At 48.0% G+C, this 15984-nt stretch overlaps 1 protein-coding gene across 6 annotated transcripts in view; it reads right to left on the reverse strand.

Moving 5' to 3' along the window:
- The window catches only part of PLCG1 (phospholipase C gamma 1), a 140069-nt gene that overhangs the window by 3497 nt on the left and 120588 nt on the right, over positions 1–15984 (reverse strand). For all 6 annotated transcript variants that reach the window (XM_042464871.1, XM_042464872.1, XM_042464870.1 and 3 more), the window contains 2 exons: positions 15389–15550; positions 10084–10172 (listed from right to left, as the gene is read on the reverse strand). In XM_042464871.1, the coding sequence (XP_042320805.1) occupies positions 10084–10172; positions 15389–15550 (251 nt within the window). The remainder of the gene's footprint in view (positions 1–10083; positions 10173–15388; positions 15551–15984) is intronic.

Consider the following 15984-nt stretch of genomic DNA (forward strand, 5'->3'; position numbering starts at 1 on the left):
TCCCTTACCCAAAATGCTGAGGATTAGATGTATTTTGGAGTTTTTCAGATTTTGGTATATTTATATACAGTATGTCTAATGGGATATACTGGGAGATGGGATCCATGTATGTCTCATATGCATCTCATAAACATAGACTGAAGGTAATTTAATGCACAATATTTTAAAAATAATGTTGTGCTTCTGCATACTGAGCTTCAGCAAAACCCTGAGACCACTATGCCTTGTATAATTCAATAATTCAGTCATTGATCTAAACCTTCAGGATTTCCAAGTTTCCTTGAGTTGGGGGTCAGACCAGATGCTCTCAGGGTCAGTTTGGGGTTTTGGAAGTCCAGAGAAAGGAGACTCAGACTCTACTCTGGACATTTCTCCTGAGAATGGACTCATGTTTTCAAAAATAGTCATTTCTGGATTTTTGCAACAACAAAAAAGATGAGGGTCTGTGATGCAGAAAGGCAAGAGGCTTCCTTCCAGCCTTGTTTTTTCTCTTTTTTAAAAGACAAATAGAATAAAATACAGTTAGCTGGCCCTTTTTCAGCATGTCAATGGGGATGCTTTGATGGAGAGTTCCTGCATGGCAGAATGGGGTTGGACTGGATGGCCCTTCGTGGGGTCTCTTCTAACTCTATGTTTTTATGATTAATTAATTAATATATGGAATCAATCTAAGATGATGAATCGTGGCTGTGGAGTCCTATGGCCCTGCTCCAGGCAATGCTAGACTGCAGGCCCCATCATCCAGCAGCACTACAGACTGATGGGAACTGCAGTTTAATAAGGATGCACACTGCAGAAATAATCCAGTTCGACACTGCTTTAATGCTATGGAAAATCCTGCGATTTGTAGTATGTTGTGCCACCAGGGCTCTCTAACAAAGAAGGCTAAATATGTCTCACAAAACTACAATACCCAGATATTGTTGTTGTTGTTATTTTCTTATATCCCGCCTTTCTCCCAATATACGGACTCAAGGTGGTGATTTTCCATAGCATTAATCTATAGTATATCTTTCTACAATGTAGATGGACACCTCCATTACATAATTTGTTGAGGATGCTTTGACTGGGAGTTCCTGCATGGCAGAATGGGGTTGGACTGGATGGCCCTTCTAGGGGTCTCTTCTAACTCTATGATTCCATGATTCTGTAGCACTCTGAGCCTACTGTGATTTTAATAGTTTTTAAATGTATAAAGGTATAAAGTCTTATAATGTAAGCCACGCACTGATGGACTATTGCACTATAATTTTTTATTGATTGATTTTATACCCTGCTTTTCTCCCAAAATAGGATTCTCTTAAAAGGGTTTGTTTAATATAAAAAGAAAGGAACGTATAATGGCTTGGAATTAAAAATTATGATAGATAGATAGATAGGTCTTGGAATTAAAAGGGGTGTGTGTGTGTGTGTGTGTGTGTGTGTGTGTCTCAAAATTAAAAATCCCTCTTGGAAGTGGGAATGAAATGTGTGGATGCAGCCTGGGTTTGTAGCTCAGCTCAGATGTTGGAATACAGTGTCTCAAAGCATGAGCAGAGTGTCTCTGAGCATGAACAGAGTGGCTGCCGCTCATTGCTCGAGCAGCTGCACTTTGCTTTATCGAGCTGAATTTATCTGATGTAAACACCTTCAGAGGAAGGACTCAGCTTGCATCTGCACTGAAAAAATAATCCAGTTTGATGCCACTTTAACTGCTCTTGGCTCCATGTTATGAAATGCTGGGATTTGTAGTTTGTTGTGGCACCTGACAGATGACTCAACTACAGTTCCCAAGATTCCATTGCACGAAGCCATAACGGAAGTTAAAGTGGTGCCATCAAGGTGTCGAGGGTAAACACTCGACCTTCTTTTTGTGTCAGGGGGGGCTCTTAGCCTCTCAAAATGGTGGCACTTAGTCTTCACCCCCCCTTCCCAAAATCCTGGCTACGTCCTTGATAGCACATAACAAAGGTGCTTGAGCAACATACACTGAACCAGAAGAACATTAAAAGGCTTCCCATAGCTAAGGAACAGAGTGGGTTACCATTTTAAGTATCATTACATAGTAATGCTAATTGTATGTTATAAATGCAACTCCTCTGGCCTGAGTATGGACAGGTTGCTTACCTGTAACGGTATTTCTTCGAGTGGTCATCTGCGAATACATACAAATGGGTTTCACTGCGCCTGCGCAGTGCTGCTCGGAACCTACTGGAATCACTGGGCAGAGTTAACTCTGCAACATATTGAAACTTTTTGGCGGTAACTCCGCCCACCCGTTATAAGGTCCCTGCCTTCCCGCTCTTTTCCCCAGTTCCGCAATTTTTCCGCCAAGCAGGCGATGGAGAGAGAGCCAATGTGAGCAGGACACTGAGGGGACGGACGGGTGGGATTTGTATGTATTCGCAGATGACCACTCGAAGAAATACCGTTACAGGTAAGCAACCTGTCCTTCTTCTTCGTGGTCTCTGCGAATCATACAAATGGGTTTAGACTGACAAGCTAAGGTATGCGGCGGAGGGAGTGTCCTGAAACCATAGCTATGGTAAAACAAAGGTATTTTTATTACAATAAACACCTTGAACCATAAGAGTCAGTCTTTTTGTTCATGCACAGATCACATAGCAATAACTTTGCTAAACCTGAGAAGGGAACAGAGGTCATGCAAGACCGATCCCATAGGAATTGTGCAAATCAACATTCAACAAAATGTAAACAGTGTAAACTGTATAACACAGAAAACATCAGTAGCGCAATCAATGCAACCCTGAAACCAACACAGCCCTCCCGAAAGCTGGGTCTCGGATGGCCCTGGTGTCCAACCTGTAATGCTTGATGAAAGTCAGAGGCTGGGACCAGACAGCAGCCTTGCAGACATCCTCTAAGGGGATCCCCGACAGGAATGCAGAGGATGCTGCCATTGATCTTGTGGAATGAGACCGAACCCTGCCAGGGAGAGGTTTGCCTATCAGCTCATAGCAGAGGTGGATGGTACCAGCCACCCATTTGAACAGCCTCTGCGCAGACACAGGCAACCCCTTCTTCGGTTCCGAGTAGCATTGGAAAAGTCTCTCGGACCGACTGGAGGCAGCAGTTCTGTCCAGGTAAAAGGCCAGCGCTCTCCTGACATCAAGAGAGTGCAGGCGTCGCTCCTCATCCGACGTCGGGTTGGATGCGAGAGTAGGCAACACAATGTCCTGGCACATGTGGAAGGCAGACACCACCTTCGGCAAGAAGGTGATATCCGTACGGAGGACCACCTTGTCCTTGTGAAACCTCAAGAATGGCTGGTCTCTCCGCAAGGCACAGAGTTCGCCCGCACGGCGGGCAGAGGTGATGGCCACAAGAAAAGCGGTTTTCCAAGTCAATAGTCTCAAGTCCGCTGTGGCCATCGGTTCAAAGGGCTTGGATTGGAGAGCGGACAGTACCGACTCCAAACTCCAAGCCGGCGCTGGCACCGACACAGGAGGATACAGGTTAGCACAACCCTTCAGGAACCCCTTCACCAAGGGGTCTTTGAAGAAAGAAACCCTCCCCCCGAACTGATATTTGGCACAGATGGCAGAAAGGTAGCACTTGATGGACGTTAGGGACAGCCCTCCATCCAAAAGTGCCATCAAAAACTCCAGCACCACTGGAGTGGACACCTGTGCAGGAGACAAGCCTTTTTGGTCTAGGAAGAGGCAAAATCTCCTCCATTTCAGGGCATAAGAGCGCTGGGTGGAAGGTTTCCTCGCAGCCAGGATCACCGTCCTCACTGCCTCCGGCAGGGCAGTCAGGGCTGAATTCTCCAGGCTACCAGCGGCAGGCTGTCGATGTCCGGGTGGAGAATCCGTCCGTCCTGGATCGACAGCAGGTCCGGGCGTGAGTCGAGGCGGAGGAAGCATCTCCTGGAGAGGTGGAGAAGGGATGCGAACCACGGCTGTCTCGGCCACCACGGGGTGATCAGGATCGCGTGCAAGCGATCTGTTGTCATCTTGGACACCACCCTGATGATGAGAGGGAACGGAGGGAAGGCGTAGAGGAGCTCCCCCGTCCAGAGGAAAGCGAATGCGTCTCCGAGGGATCCGTCCGATCGCTTCCTCGAGCAGAACTGGGGACAGTGGCTGTTCCCCTTGGTCGCGAAGAGGTCGATCCGGGGGGTTCCCCACCGGTCGAAGAGGTCGCTGACCGTCTCGGGATGGAGCCTCCACTCGTGGCACACCGAAGGAGACCTGCTGAGGCAGTCTGCCAGCTCGTTGTCCTCCCCGGGAAGGTGAATCGCCTGGAGGAGGACGCGTCTCTGTATGCACCAGTCCCAGATGCGGAGCGTGAGATCGAGCAGGGTCCTGGATCTGGTACCACCTTGTTTGTTGATGTAGTACATCACGGTGGTGTTGTCTGTCCTCAGGAGGACTACTCTTCCTGTGACAGCACACTCGAACGCCCTCAAAGCCTTCTCCACTGCGAGCATCTCCAAGGCGTTGATGTGGAGAAGCTTGTCTTGTGCGGACCACCTGTCTTTGACGACGAGGTCGAGCAGGTGGGCGCCCCATCCCTCCAGGGATGCATCGGTCGTCAGCGTCAGTTGTGCCTGGGGCTGATGAAAAGGCATCCCGGTGCAGACGTTGGAGCTGTCTAACCACCATCTGAGAGAAGCAGCCACCGGTCTCGGTACCGTGAGCCACTTTGAAGGAGGGTCCTCCAACGGAGAGAAGACGGAGAGGAACCAAGATTGGAGAGGTCGAAGACGAAGCCTTGCCCAGGAGGTGACGAAAGTCGTCGATGCCATGTGGCCCAGGGCGACTTGGACGTCTCTGGCTCTCACCCTTCTGTGAGAGATGCACGGCCTGAGGGACGTTGTCAGGGCCTGAAACCGATCCGGAGGGAGGAAGGCTAAGCAGTTTTTGGAGTCGAGGATGGCCCCGATGAACTTGACCTGTCTGGTCGGTGTGAAGTGGGACTTTTCCCTGTTGACGACCAGCCCGAGGGAGTCCAAGAGGCGCAAGGCGAAGAAGACTGCCTCCTGCAGCTCGTCTTTGGATTCGGCTGCGAAGAGCCAGTCGTCCAGGTAGGGAAAGACCATGAAGCCCTTCTGATGAAGGTATGCCACCACCGGTGCCATGCACTTTGTGAAGACTCGTGGAGCCGTGGCCAAGCCGAAAGGAAGCACGTTGTAGTGGTATGAATCGGCGCCGACAGTGAAGGCGAGGAATCTCCGGTGGGGCTCCCGGATCCCGATGTGGAAATAGGCGTCCTTCAGGTCGACGGTCGCAAACCACAGGCCCTGGTGGAGCAAAGGCAGAATGGAAGCCAAGGTTACCATTCGAAAGCGACGGTAGTCCAGGAACAAGTTCAGTTGTCTCAAGTCCAGGATGGGCCTGATGCCCCCATCCGCTTTCGGTACCGTGAAGTACCTGGAGAAAAAGGCCCGAGGGCATTCGTCGGGCGGCAAAGAGGAGATTGCCCCTTTACCAAGCAAGGTGCGCACTTCGTCGAGAAGGGTGTCCGAGGGTGGAGTGGACATGAAGGCTCCAGTTGGAGGGAGCTCTTGGAACTCGAGGGCATAACCCCTACGGACGATGTTGAGAACCCACGAGTCCGATGTTATCGAGGCCCAGGTGTTAACATAGGGCCTCAAAATGTCCAAAAAGAAGAGAGGTGAAGGGGAGACGAAGCGCGCTGCGTCCCTTCAGGCTCTCTTCTTCCCCTGGTCGGTGTCCTGCCGGCGGGACTTGCGGTACCGGGGCGGGAAGTTGCGATGGCCAGAGGAGGAGGAAGACTGCGAGGGGTAGCGCTGCCTCTGGGAGCCCTGCTGCTGGGACTGCCGGTCCCGGGGGAAGGTCCCCTGTGACTGACCTTGCGGTTGCCACGGGCGCTGGCGCTTCCAGAACGGAGAGGCCGGTGTTGAAGACATGCCATGCTTCTTAGCCGCCGCCTTCATCCTGAACTTGCGGTTCAGGCGATCGTCGGTCTCGGCGTGGAAGAGCCCGGTCCCGTCGAGTGGCATGTCCTCGATGGCAGCTCTGACCGTAGGGTTGAGGTCGGAGGCCCTCAACCAGGCGTGTCGTCTCAGTGCCATGGATGCTGACATGGCCCTCCCGGAGCAGTCCGCCATGTTCCTGGAAGTGGTGATCAGCCAGCTTCCGATGGAATGGGCCTCGTCCCTGATCTCCACCAGCTGCCTCTGGATGTCATCTGGGACGTCCGGGACCAGGGGGGGAGATCCGTTCCATGAGGGTCTGGATGTAGGCCCCCATGCAGGCGGTGTAATTGGCGGCCTTGACCCCAAGAGCCGACGCCGAGTAAGTCTTCTTGGCCAGTCCGTCAATCTTTTTCGCCTCCCGGTCGACAGGGGAGGTGGCCTGCTTCGGGACGAAGCTGTGCTGGGCTCCCTCCACGATGGCCGAGTTGGGTCTGGGATGTTCAGCCAGCCAGGAACAACTCGCCGGGGCCACCCTGTAGAGCGACTCCACCTTGCGGGAGGGTGCCGATAGGGCGGCCGGAGACTCCCAAGACCTCTTGACGATGGTCTGGAGGGAGGGAAGGAGGGGAAGGCACGGCGGGGTCGGGACCCGTCCATGCACCCGACGCTCAACCGGGTCCTCGGCGTCGTCCTCCGCGGAAGCGAGCTCGATGTCGAGGGCCCTCGCCATCTTCACGACGTGCTCGGTGAAGGAGCGGACATCGTCCGATGGGGAAGAAGGCTCCGGGTTATGCATCCTCTGGGGAGAGGCAGAGAACCTCCCTCCTGCACCTTCCCCAGAGCGATCGCCGAAGTGAGCCGGGACTCACGGTTCTTGCGAGCCTGAGAGGAGAGGGATCTGCAGAGCTGGCAGGCCTTGGGATCGTGGCTCGGGCCAAGGCACAGCAGGCAGGAGGAGTGCGGGTCCTGAACGGGCACCTTGCCCTTGCAAATGTCGCACTTCTTGAAAGCCGCAGGCATTTCCGAAGTCGTAAAAGCCGATGGGGAGATCCAAAACGATGTCAACAGTCCGAAAGTCCGAAGTTACCAGGGGCGGGAGACAAAGAATGGTCAAAAAACAGTCCGAGGTCAAAAAGCGAAAGTGATTCCAAGCAAGCAAAGCAAGCGAAAGTTCCTCTGAAGCAGCTAGCGCGGCGGAAAAAAGGAACTGGGGAAAAGAGCGGGAAGGCAGGGGCCTTATAACGGGTGGGCGGAGTTACCGCCAAAAAGTTTCAATATGTTGCAGAGTGAACTCTGCCCAGTGATTCCAGTAGGTTCCGAGCAGCACTGCGCAGGCGCAGTGAAACCCATTTGTATGATTCGCAGAGACCACGAAGAAGAATGTATTGTGTGTGTGTGTGTGTGTGTGTGTGTGTGTATGTGTGTGTATATATATATATATATATCCATCCATCCATCCATCCATCCATTCATCCCGCTCTTTTCCCAGGACTGGGACTCAGAGCAGCTTCACAGCATTAAAAAACAAACAAACAAACAAAAAGTACAATTAAAAACATTTTAAAAATAAATAAATAAATAAATGATGTACAGTACATTAAAAAGAATGATTAAACTAGTCCAACATTCCAGCCTGTCCTTATAGTAATTCCTTAAATGCCTGTTTGAACAGGTAGGTCTTCACCTGCTGGCAGAAAGCCATCAAGGAATGAGCTTCTTATCTCCCTGGGCAGGGAGTTCCAGAGTCTAGGGGCAGCCACCAAGAAGGCTCTCTCTCGTGTCCCCACCAACTGTGTTTGTGAAGGTGTTGTGATGGGGAGAAGGGCTTCTCCAGAGGATCTCAGAGTCCGGGCAGGTTCATACCAGAAGAAATGGTCTGCCAAATAGTGTGGACCTGAGCCATGTAGAGCTTTGTAGGTTATAACCAGTACCTTGAATTGTGCCCGGAAACAAACTGGCAGCCAAAGAAGCTGTTTCAACAGGGGAGTTGTATGGTCTTTGTAATCTGCCCCTGTTAACAGCCTGGCAGCGGCTCTTTGAACCAGTTGAATTTTCCGAACACTTTTCAAAGGCAGTCCTATGTAGAGCCATTACAGTAGTCCAAATGGGATGTAACCAAGGTACGTACCACCGTGGCCAGATCTGACTTCTCAAGGAACGGGTGCAGCTGGCGCACAAGTTTTAAATGTGCAAAAGCACTCCTGGTCACAGCAGAGACCTGGGCCTCTAAGTTCAAAGCTGAGTTCAAGATTACCCTCAAACTGTGAACCTGTTTTTTCAGGGGGAGTGTGACCCCATCTAACACAGGCTGGATCCCTATTCCCTGATCTGCCTTCCGACTGACCAGGAGCACCTCTGTCTTGTCTGGATTAAGTTTCAACTTGTTTGCTCTCATCCAGTCCATTACTGAAGACAGGCACTGGTTTAGAACCAGGACAGCCTCCTTGGATTGAGGTGGGAAGGAGTAGTAGAGTTGAGTGTCATCTGCATACTGATGACACCACACCCCAAAACTCCGGACCACCTCTCCCAGCGGTTTCATGTACAGTGCGTCCTCGCCTTACGCGGGGGATCCGTTCCGGATCCCTCCACGTAAGGCGAATTCCGCCTATGCTCAAGCCCCTTTGGAAACAATGGGGCTCGTGCGTGGCGGCGCAGCGGCGTGCAGGGCGCAATGGGCACGCACGCCCATTCAATTGAATGGGACGCGCTGCCCCTTCCGCCCCGCGCCGCGGCTTCAGCACATATGCTCAAGGCCACGTATGGCACACCCGTGTATGGTGCGGGCGCACTGTATATGTTAAACAGCATAGGGGACAACACAGAACCTTGAGGTCAATGGCCAGGGGGTCGAACAGGAGTCCCCCAGTACCACCTTCTGAGTTTGCCCTTTCAGGAAGGAACAGAGCCACTGTAGAACAGTACCTCCAAGCCCCATCCCAGAGAGGCGGTCTAGAAGGATACCATGATCGATGGTATCAAAAGTCGCTGAGAGGTCCAGGAGAACCAACAGGGACTCACTCCCCCTGTCCAGTTCCCTGTGTAGGTCATCCACCAAGGTGATCAAGGCTGTCTCTGTTCCATAGCCAGCTCTGAAACCAGATTGAAATGGATCTAGATAATCTGTTTCATCCAAAAAACCCCGGAGTTGGAAAGCCACCACACGTTCCAGAACCTTGCCCAGAAAGTACTGCTAACAGTAAAGAGAAACTATTCTAATGTGTAGTCTAAAAGTTTCAAGCAACCAGAGAATCCCATCTGCTTAAACCTTTCTTATAAAGGAGTGCTCACCTTGCTTATATCAGCCTCCAATAAATGAATCTGTATCAAAGCAAAAGTACAGTCTGTCCATTCTTATTAACCACATGCCACTATCAAACAACAGCAAGTGAAAACATGTAAGATTCTCAAAGAGAGCCTCATATCAAAAGTGCACCTTGAATGTCACTTCTATAATCTCAACTTCCAATCACTGATTTCAAACATTTTACACAGTTTGATTCAAGCCACCTTGAATCCCATTTTGGGAGAAAGGCAGGATATAAATCCAAGAAACAAATACAGTGGTACCCCGGGTTACGAAATTAATTCGTTCCGCGGTTAATTTCGTAACCCGAAATACCTTCGTAAGCCGAATTCCCATAGGCGCTAATGGAAAAATAGCTCTCTGCTGCCCTCCGGTGGCGGAAAATAGCGCCGCGGTTTTTTCGTAACCCGAAGAAACCTTCGTAAGCCGAAGCAATAAATCCCTATGGGATTTTTTCGTATCCCGAAAAATTCGTAACCCGGCGCATTCGTATCCCGGGGTACCACTGTAAATGGATAAATAAAATTTTGCAAGGATTATGGCAGACAGTCCAACCCCCTACTACTACCGTTCAACCCAGATTCCTCCTGATCTTAAAATCTTTTTTAATACTTTATATAGCACTGTAGATTTACACAGTGCTGTACATACAAACAATAAAATCGATAAAAATGAAACGTGCCAATGGCGTACATTCTACAAAATACATATAAAACAATAGATGATAATACAAGATAGGATTAGATAAAATAAGCAGGCAACAAATTAAAAACATCAAATATCAAATCAAACAACAGATAACAATCAGATAACAATCATGACAAAAGAGTTGTCTGTCCTTTCTAGCACACTCTGGACAAGTCATGTCGAGATGTAAGAGTATCACACCTACTTTGCCAGGGATGACATCAATTTTAACTAGCAAGGAAGCCAGTTCCAGATCCTCACTATAATTGTTCTTCAAAGGCACAGCACGGTATCCTAAAAAGAAAACAAAAGGAATTACAATTCAATCATTAAAGCTGTGAGAACACGTGAAAAAATATGTTGATCAGAACAAAGGACCCAAGCCAATGGAGTCATGGAGATTTCAACTAAACATGTGGAAGAAGTTTCTGACAATAAGAGCTATTCAACAGTGGTAAGGACAATGCTGTAAGGTGGCAGACTCTCCTTTGGTGGAGGTTTTTAAACAGAGCCTAGATCAGTGATGATGAACCTTTTATAGACCGAGTGCCCAAACTGCAACCCAGACCCCACTTATTTATTGCAAAGTGCCACGTACCTCTGGCTTTCTAGCAAGAAACTCTGGCAAACTCTGTGCTAGGGCGACAGCATATGTGCCCAGAGAGGGCTCAGAGTGTCACCTCTGGCATGCGTGCCATAGGTTCGCCATCACTGGCCTAGCTGCTCATCTTTCTAAGACTGCTTTAGTGATTCATTACTAAACTGGTACAAGGTTGTGCTACATGAGTCCTTGATCACTCCAAAATCTACAATTCAATGAATTCTACAAAGATTAAAAAGACAAGGTCTTGTAGTTAATTTAAATATAAAATATAGGCAAAGTGTCATGCCCTTACTTGACCTAGTGTTCTGTCAATGTGTTTTTGTTTCTTACTAAACTAGAAACACTTGTTGTATAAGATTTAAGGAAGAGGAGGAAGACCAGGTTTCATCGAATACTGAGGAAAGACGTCAGGCAGTACATTCTACGCAGAGTTAGCACTGATGGCCAATTTAATAGAAAAGGGAACACTGAGGTGTGTTTTGAGGCCCCTTGGACTTCTGAGCCATTAGTAAATATGCAAGTTACTTTTTAGTCTTTAATTCACAACTCGTATTTGCCAGTGTGGCCTTTTTCACTCAAGTAAAGGTTGAGGCTGTTGTGTCTACTAGAAAGGTGTATGTTTGAAGTTTATTGCATTTAACCTCTACGTTTGAATTTGTGGCGCGTTACAGACTGCCCCTTTGGGGCGGCCTGTACCCGCCCCTTTCCCCAACGGATCGGGGCCTCAGCTGCCACAGCGGCAGCCCTGAGACCCCGATCCGCCACTTTTCCAGGCCACTTCCCACAGCCTGGAAAGGGGTGTCCTTGGGGCTTCAAGCCCCAAGGACACCCCAACAGCGGTGGAGAAAGGAGAAAAGGGCCACTCAGCCCCTTTCTCTTTTGTGACGCTGGCGCAGCTGTGTAAAGGCTGTGCCAGTGCCACAAACCCTGGAAGGAGCTCCGTTTCGGAGCTCCTTTCTGCACCGCGGAAAGGGCGCCACAGGCATTCTTCTGCGGCGCCAGGACATCACATCTGCGCCGCCCCGTTTGCTGCCTCTCACTCCTGGAACCTCACAAACACGGGTCATCGTGCCGCCATTTTGTACGTACTGTGTATGTACTAGGGTTGGGGGCGTCTGAAAGAGACACCCCCGGGCAACCCTACTACGTACACAGTACGTACTAAAAGGCCCTTCTGGAAAGGACCTGTGATTCCTTGTATTGTATATTCTTACAAGTACCAGCAATCACATCTTCTATTTGACGCTTGAGTAAAGAGAATCCAACAGCCATATGTAGCTCTCTCACATAGCTGTTTCTGAGAGCGCCCAAGGGACCTTCATTTTTATTTTTAAATGTAAAATAATAAAATTGTTTCCACATCTTCTAGGATAGAGAGTGGCAAGTATGGGTCATAGATCAATTTTTTGAAATTTTATTTTGCAAAATTTTGAGTCAAGTTTCCCTCTCCTATTCTTATAATTGTTATAAATCATTGATCTTTGCCAATGAGAGACACCCGCAGCATCTATTCTCCTGCCTTAACTCTTTGCTAAAAACTTCGTCCTCTGTCCCCTTATCTGTTGGAGTTCCCCTACTGTTTTCTCTCTACACATTGTCCCTAGGAAAACGTATCAGCTCTTTTGGTTTTTCCTATCATCTGTACGCTCATGACACTCAGCTGTATCTTTCCACCCCTGACCTTTCTCCAGGGCTTGAACAGCAAGTCTCATTTTGTCTCACGGCTATCTCTCACTGGATGCAGCATCAGCGCTTGAAGCTCAACATGTCCAAGACGGAGCTTCTTGTTTTTCTACCTAAGCCCTCCCTTCAATACTCTTTTTCCATTTCCGTTGACATCTCTATTCAACCAGTCCAGGAAGCCCGCAGTCTTGGTTTTATTTTTTATTCTTCTCTGTTGTTTATCTCCCAGGTCCAGGCCATGGCCAAGGTCTGTAGATTCTTTCTCTACAACATTGTGTGATTGTTATCTGACTTATTTCATATTTGCTTTGATATGGGATATATATCTGTCCATTTCTCTCGGCCTCTACTACCAAGACTCTGGACCATGTCCTGGTGGTCTCCCAATTAGGTTACTGCAACCTCCTTCTGGCAGGGCTTCCTCTCTCTCATCTCCATCCTTTAATTTCTGTCCAGCATTCCAGCATTCAGCTGCACACATCATTACATCCGCTCGCTTCTTTGACCATGTTTCTCCTTTATTATCATCCCTTCACTGGCTCTCCTTCCCCTTCCGTATTCAGTATAAGCTTTTGTTGTTGACTTTGAAAGCCCTGCATGGGCTGGCCCCTCCTTATTTATCTGAACTTCTTTCTCCTCATATCCCCACTCGTACCTTCAGTTCTGGTAGTCAAGGTCTGCTCTCCCAGCCTAGGATTTCCACTGCCCCTTGCTTTTCACTTGCTGCCCCTCAATCCTGGAACCTCCTTCCCTCACGAGCACGGGTCATCACTTCTTTAACCAGTTTCAAAACGGAGTTGAAGACTATATTATTCAGGGAAGCGTTCTCAGGCATTGTGTGATTGTTATCTGACTGTTATTTCATATTTGCTTTGATATGGGATATTCAATGTTTTTAATTTGTTGCTTGCTTATTTTATGTAATGCTATCTTGTATTATTATCTATTGTTTTATATGTATTTTGTTATTATCCTGTAGAATGTACACCATTGGCAGGTTTCATTTTTATTCATTTTTATTGTATGTACAGTGCTGTGTAAATCCACAGCGCTATATAAATAAAGTTTAATAATAACAATAACAATAATAATTCTTGCTTCAAATGTTACAAAATGGTAACACTGTGAGCCACCTACAGGGTGTGGAAGGCATTTCTACCACATTTGGAGGCCCCTGACACACCCCCACCCACACCCACAGGACTGAAACATATTTTTGCAAATATCCCTGCCCTGTTTTTGTTTTGTTTTTTCTTTGCCTCAATTCCAGCTGCCACTGCTGTGGACTCTGAGGGAGAGAAGAGCCATTGTTGCCAGTCCCAACAGCTGGTGAGGCACCCTCCCTTCATTCCAACTGCCACTGCTGTGGACTCTGAGGGAGAGAAGAGAGTAAAACACCCCAGCAGAAAGGGAAGAAGGCTCACAGTGACTATCAGGAGTCCAGGGGGAGAAAAAAGCTGCTGCTTCTACTGGTACTTGAACCTTTGCCTTCCAAATGAATTGCTCTCTCTTCAGGACTGAGGCCCTGACTCAGTAGGCACTGTGTTTGCCATCACTCAGAGCTACTTTGCCTGCTAGGGCTATAAAACCAGGACCTCACAGGGCTCTGCTGCAAAACAACCCAGCAGAGAGAATGAGAGGACCACAGTGACTATCTGGGGCCAGGGAGGAGAAGAAGCTGCTGGTTCTACCGCTGCTTGGATCTCTGCCTTCCAAGTGTCTTCTAAGAAGAGCACTCCCACCAGACCATCTGGTGCCATCCGACCATGAAGAGAGAGATGCAGGCCCAGCTCCATTGAGCCTGGCATGAGCTAAGAGGCAGAGCCCTCCCTCCAGTCCATCTGGTGCCATCAGCCATGGAGGGAGAGATGCAGGCCCAGCTCCATCAGGCCTGGCCTGGACTAAGAAGCCAAACCCTCCCTCCAACTGCCTTGGTCCAGGCCTCGGAGAGAGAGAGAAGAACTGCTGCACCTGATCCCCTTCCCCACCACATTCCCTTCTCCTTTTGTGTCATGTCTTTTTAGATTGTAAGCCTGAGTGCAGGGAACCGTCTTATTAAAAATAATAACTGTAAGCTACTCTGAGAGCCTTTAGGACTGGGCAGGGTATAAATAAAATAAAATAAACAATATGGAGCAATATGCCCTCCAAAAGGGTGGTGAGAATGCTTATGTTTTGTTCCCCCTCCTTCTGTTTCGGTCCAGAAGACTCTTCTTAAAACCAAGATATAAACAGGTACAGTCGACCCTTCTTATACACAGATTTTTTATACACAGATTCATGAATCCACGGTTTGAAAATGTTCAAAAAAGTATACATTTCAAATATTAAACCTTGATTTTCCATTTTTTATAAGGGGCACCATTTTGCTATGTCATTACAGTGGTACCCCGGGTTACGAAAGTAATCCGTTCCGCGGAGCCCTTCGTAACCCGAAATCTTTCGCAAGCCGAAATTGCCATAGGCGCTAGCGCTGGAAGCCGCGATTCCGTGTGAAAAAGCGCCGAAAAGCACCAATTTTTTTTCGTAACCCGAAAAAAAAAACGTAACCCGAAACAGTTTTTTCTAATGGATTTTTTTCGTAACCCGGAAATTTCGTAAGGTGGTGATTTCGTATCCCGGGGTACCACTGTATATTTAATGGGACTTGAGTATCCACGGATTTTGTTATCCACGGGGGATCTTGGAACCAAACCCCAGTGTATACCAAGAGCCCACTGTAATTCAAACAAGTAAAGTTTTTTCTATTCTGAGGCATCTGATAGATGGCTATATAAGGCCCATCTTACACAATGCACAATTGTTTTGTTGTTGCTGCTGCTGCTGCTGGTGGTGGTCTTTTTAATCTGGTTTTCATTTTGTGATTGCTTAATCTTGTTTTAACTTTTGCATTTTAGGGATTTTTAACAATGTCCTTTTAATTGTTTTAAGCCACATTTAGTCCCAAACTGGGGGAAATGTGGGATAGAAAATAATGATAACAAGAAGAAGAAGAAGAAGTAGCTGCAGCAGCAGTATTCAAGGCATTTTAACTTAAGAAATAATCAAAATGTAACGTTGTGGTATGATGTAGGGGAGCCCACAATGCCCAAAACGTTTCCACAGTGGGCCAAAGGCAGCCCCAACCCCTGACATTTGTTCACTCCTGGTTCACCCATACCAGCAAATGTAATCCCGCCACAATTGGGTTTCCCAATGCACTGGGAGGATGTTCTATACATACCTGTCTTTAGGCCTTTAACCAGGAATGTAGCCTGAGCTAAGAAGTTCTGGTCACTGAACATATCCTCTTCATATACCACAAAGCGTAGAAAAGCAAACTCTGGATTGTGAATATGGAACTGAAATGACTTCTGGGGCCAGGCAGGGTTCAGACCATTGTCCACTATATTAAACAAGAATTATTATTTGCCATGTATTTTTAATATAAGACAGAGCAATTGTGCCTAGTTTAAGTCAAAGTAAAGCCTATACGATGTGTCAGGACTTCTGAAAGACAGATGTCACAACCCTGTCCAGGTCTTGCAAATGCAGGGCCACAGCTTCCTTTATTGAATTAATCTATTTTTAATGTGGCCTTCCTTTTTGGTTGTTGGTAAATTCTTCAAAAGAGAACAGAACTTAGTATGCATACATTATTCCTAGCATAGAAATGACAATGATTTCTGTCACACAGCTATTAAAGATGAGAAGCCTTTTAGAAAAAAAGTGATGGAAACCCACATTTTGTATAACATGGCTAAATACATAGTGATTCTAAGTTCTGGCTCCTCCTAACTTTCAATTTTCCAAAATTTCAAATTCCTTCCATCATGAATA

Source organism: Sceloporus undulatus, chromosome 4 (assembly GCF_019175285.1).
Source record: "Sceloporus undulatus isolate JIND9_A2432 ecotype Alabama chromosome 4, SceUnd_v1.1, whole genome shotgun sequence".
In the NCBI taxonomy this organism is placed as follows: Eukaryota; Metazoa; Chordata; class Lepidosauria; order Squamata; family Phrynosomatidae; genus Sceloporus; species Sceloporus undulatus.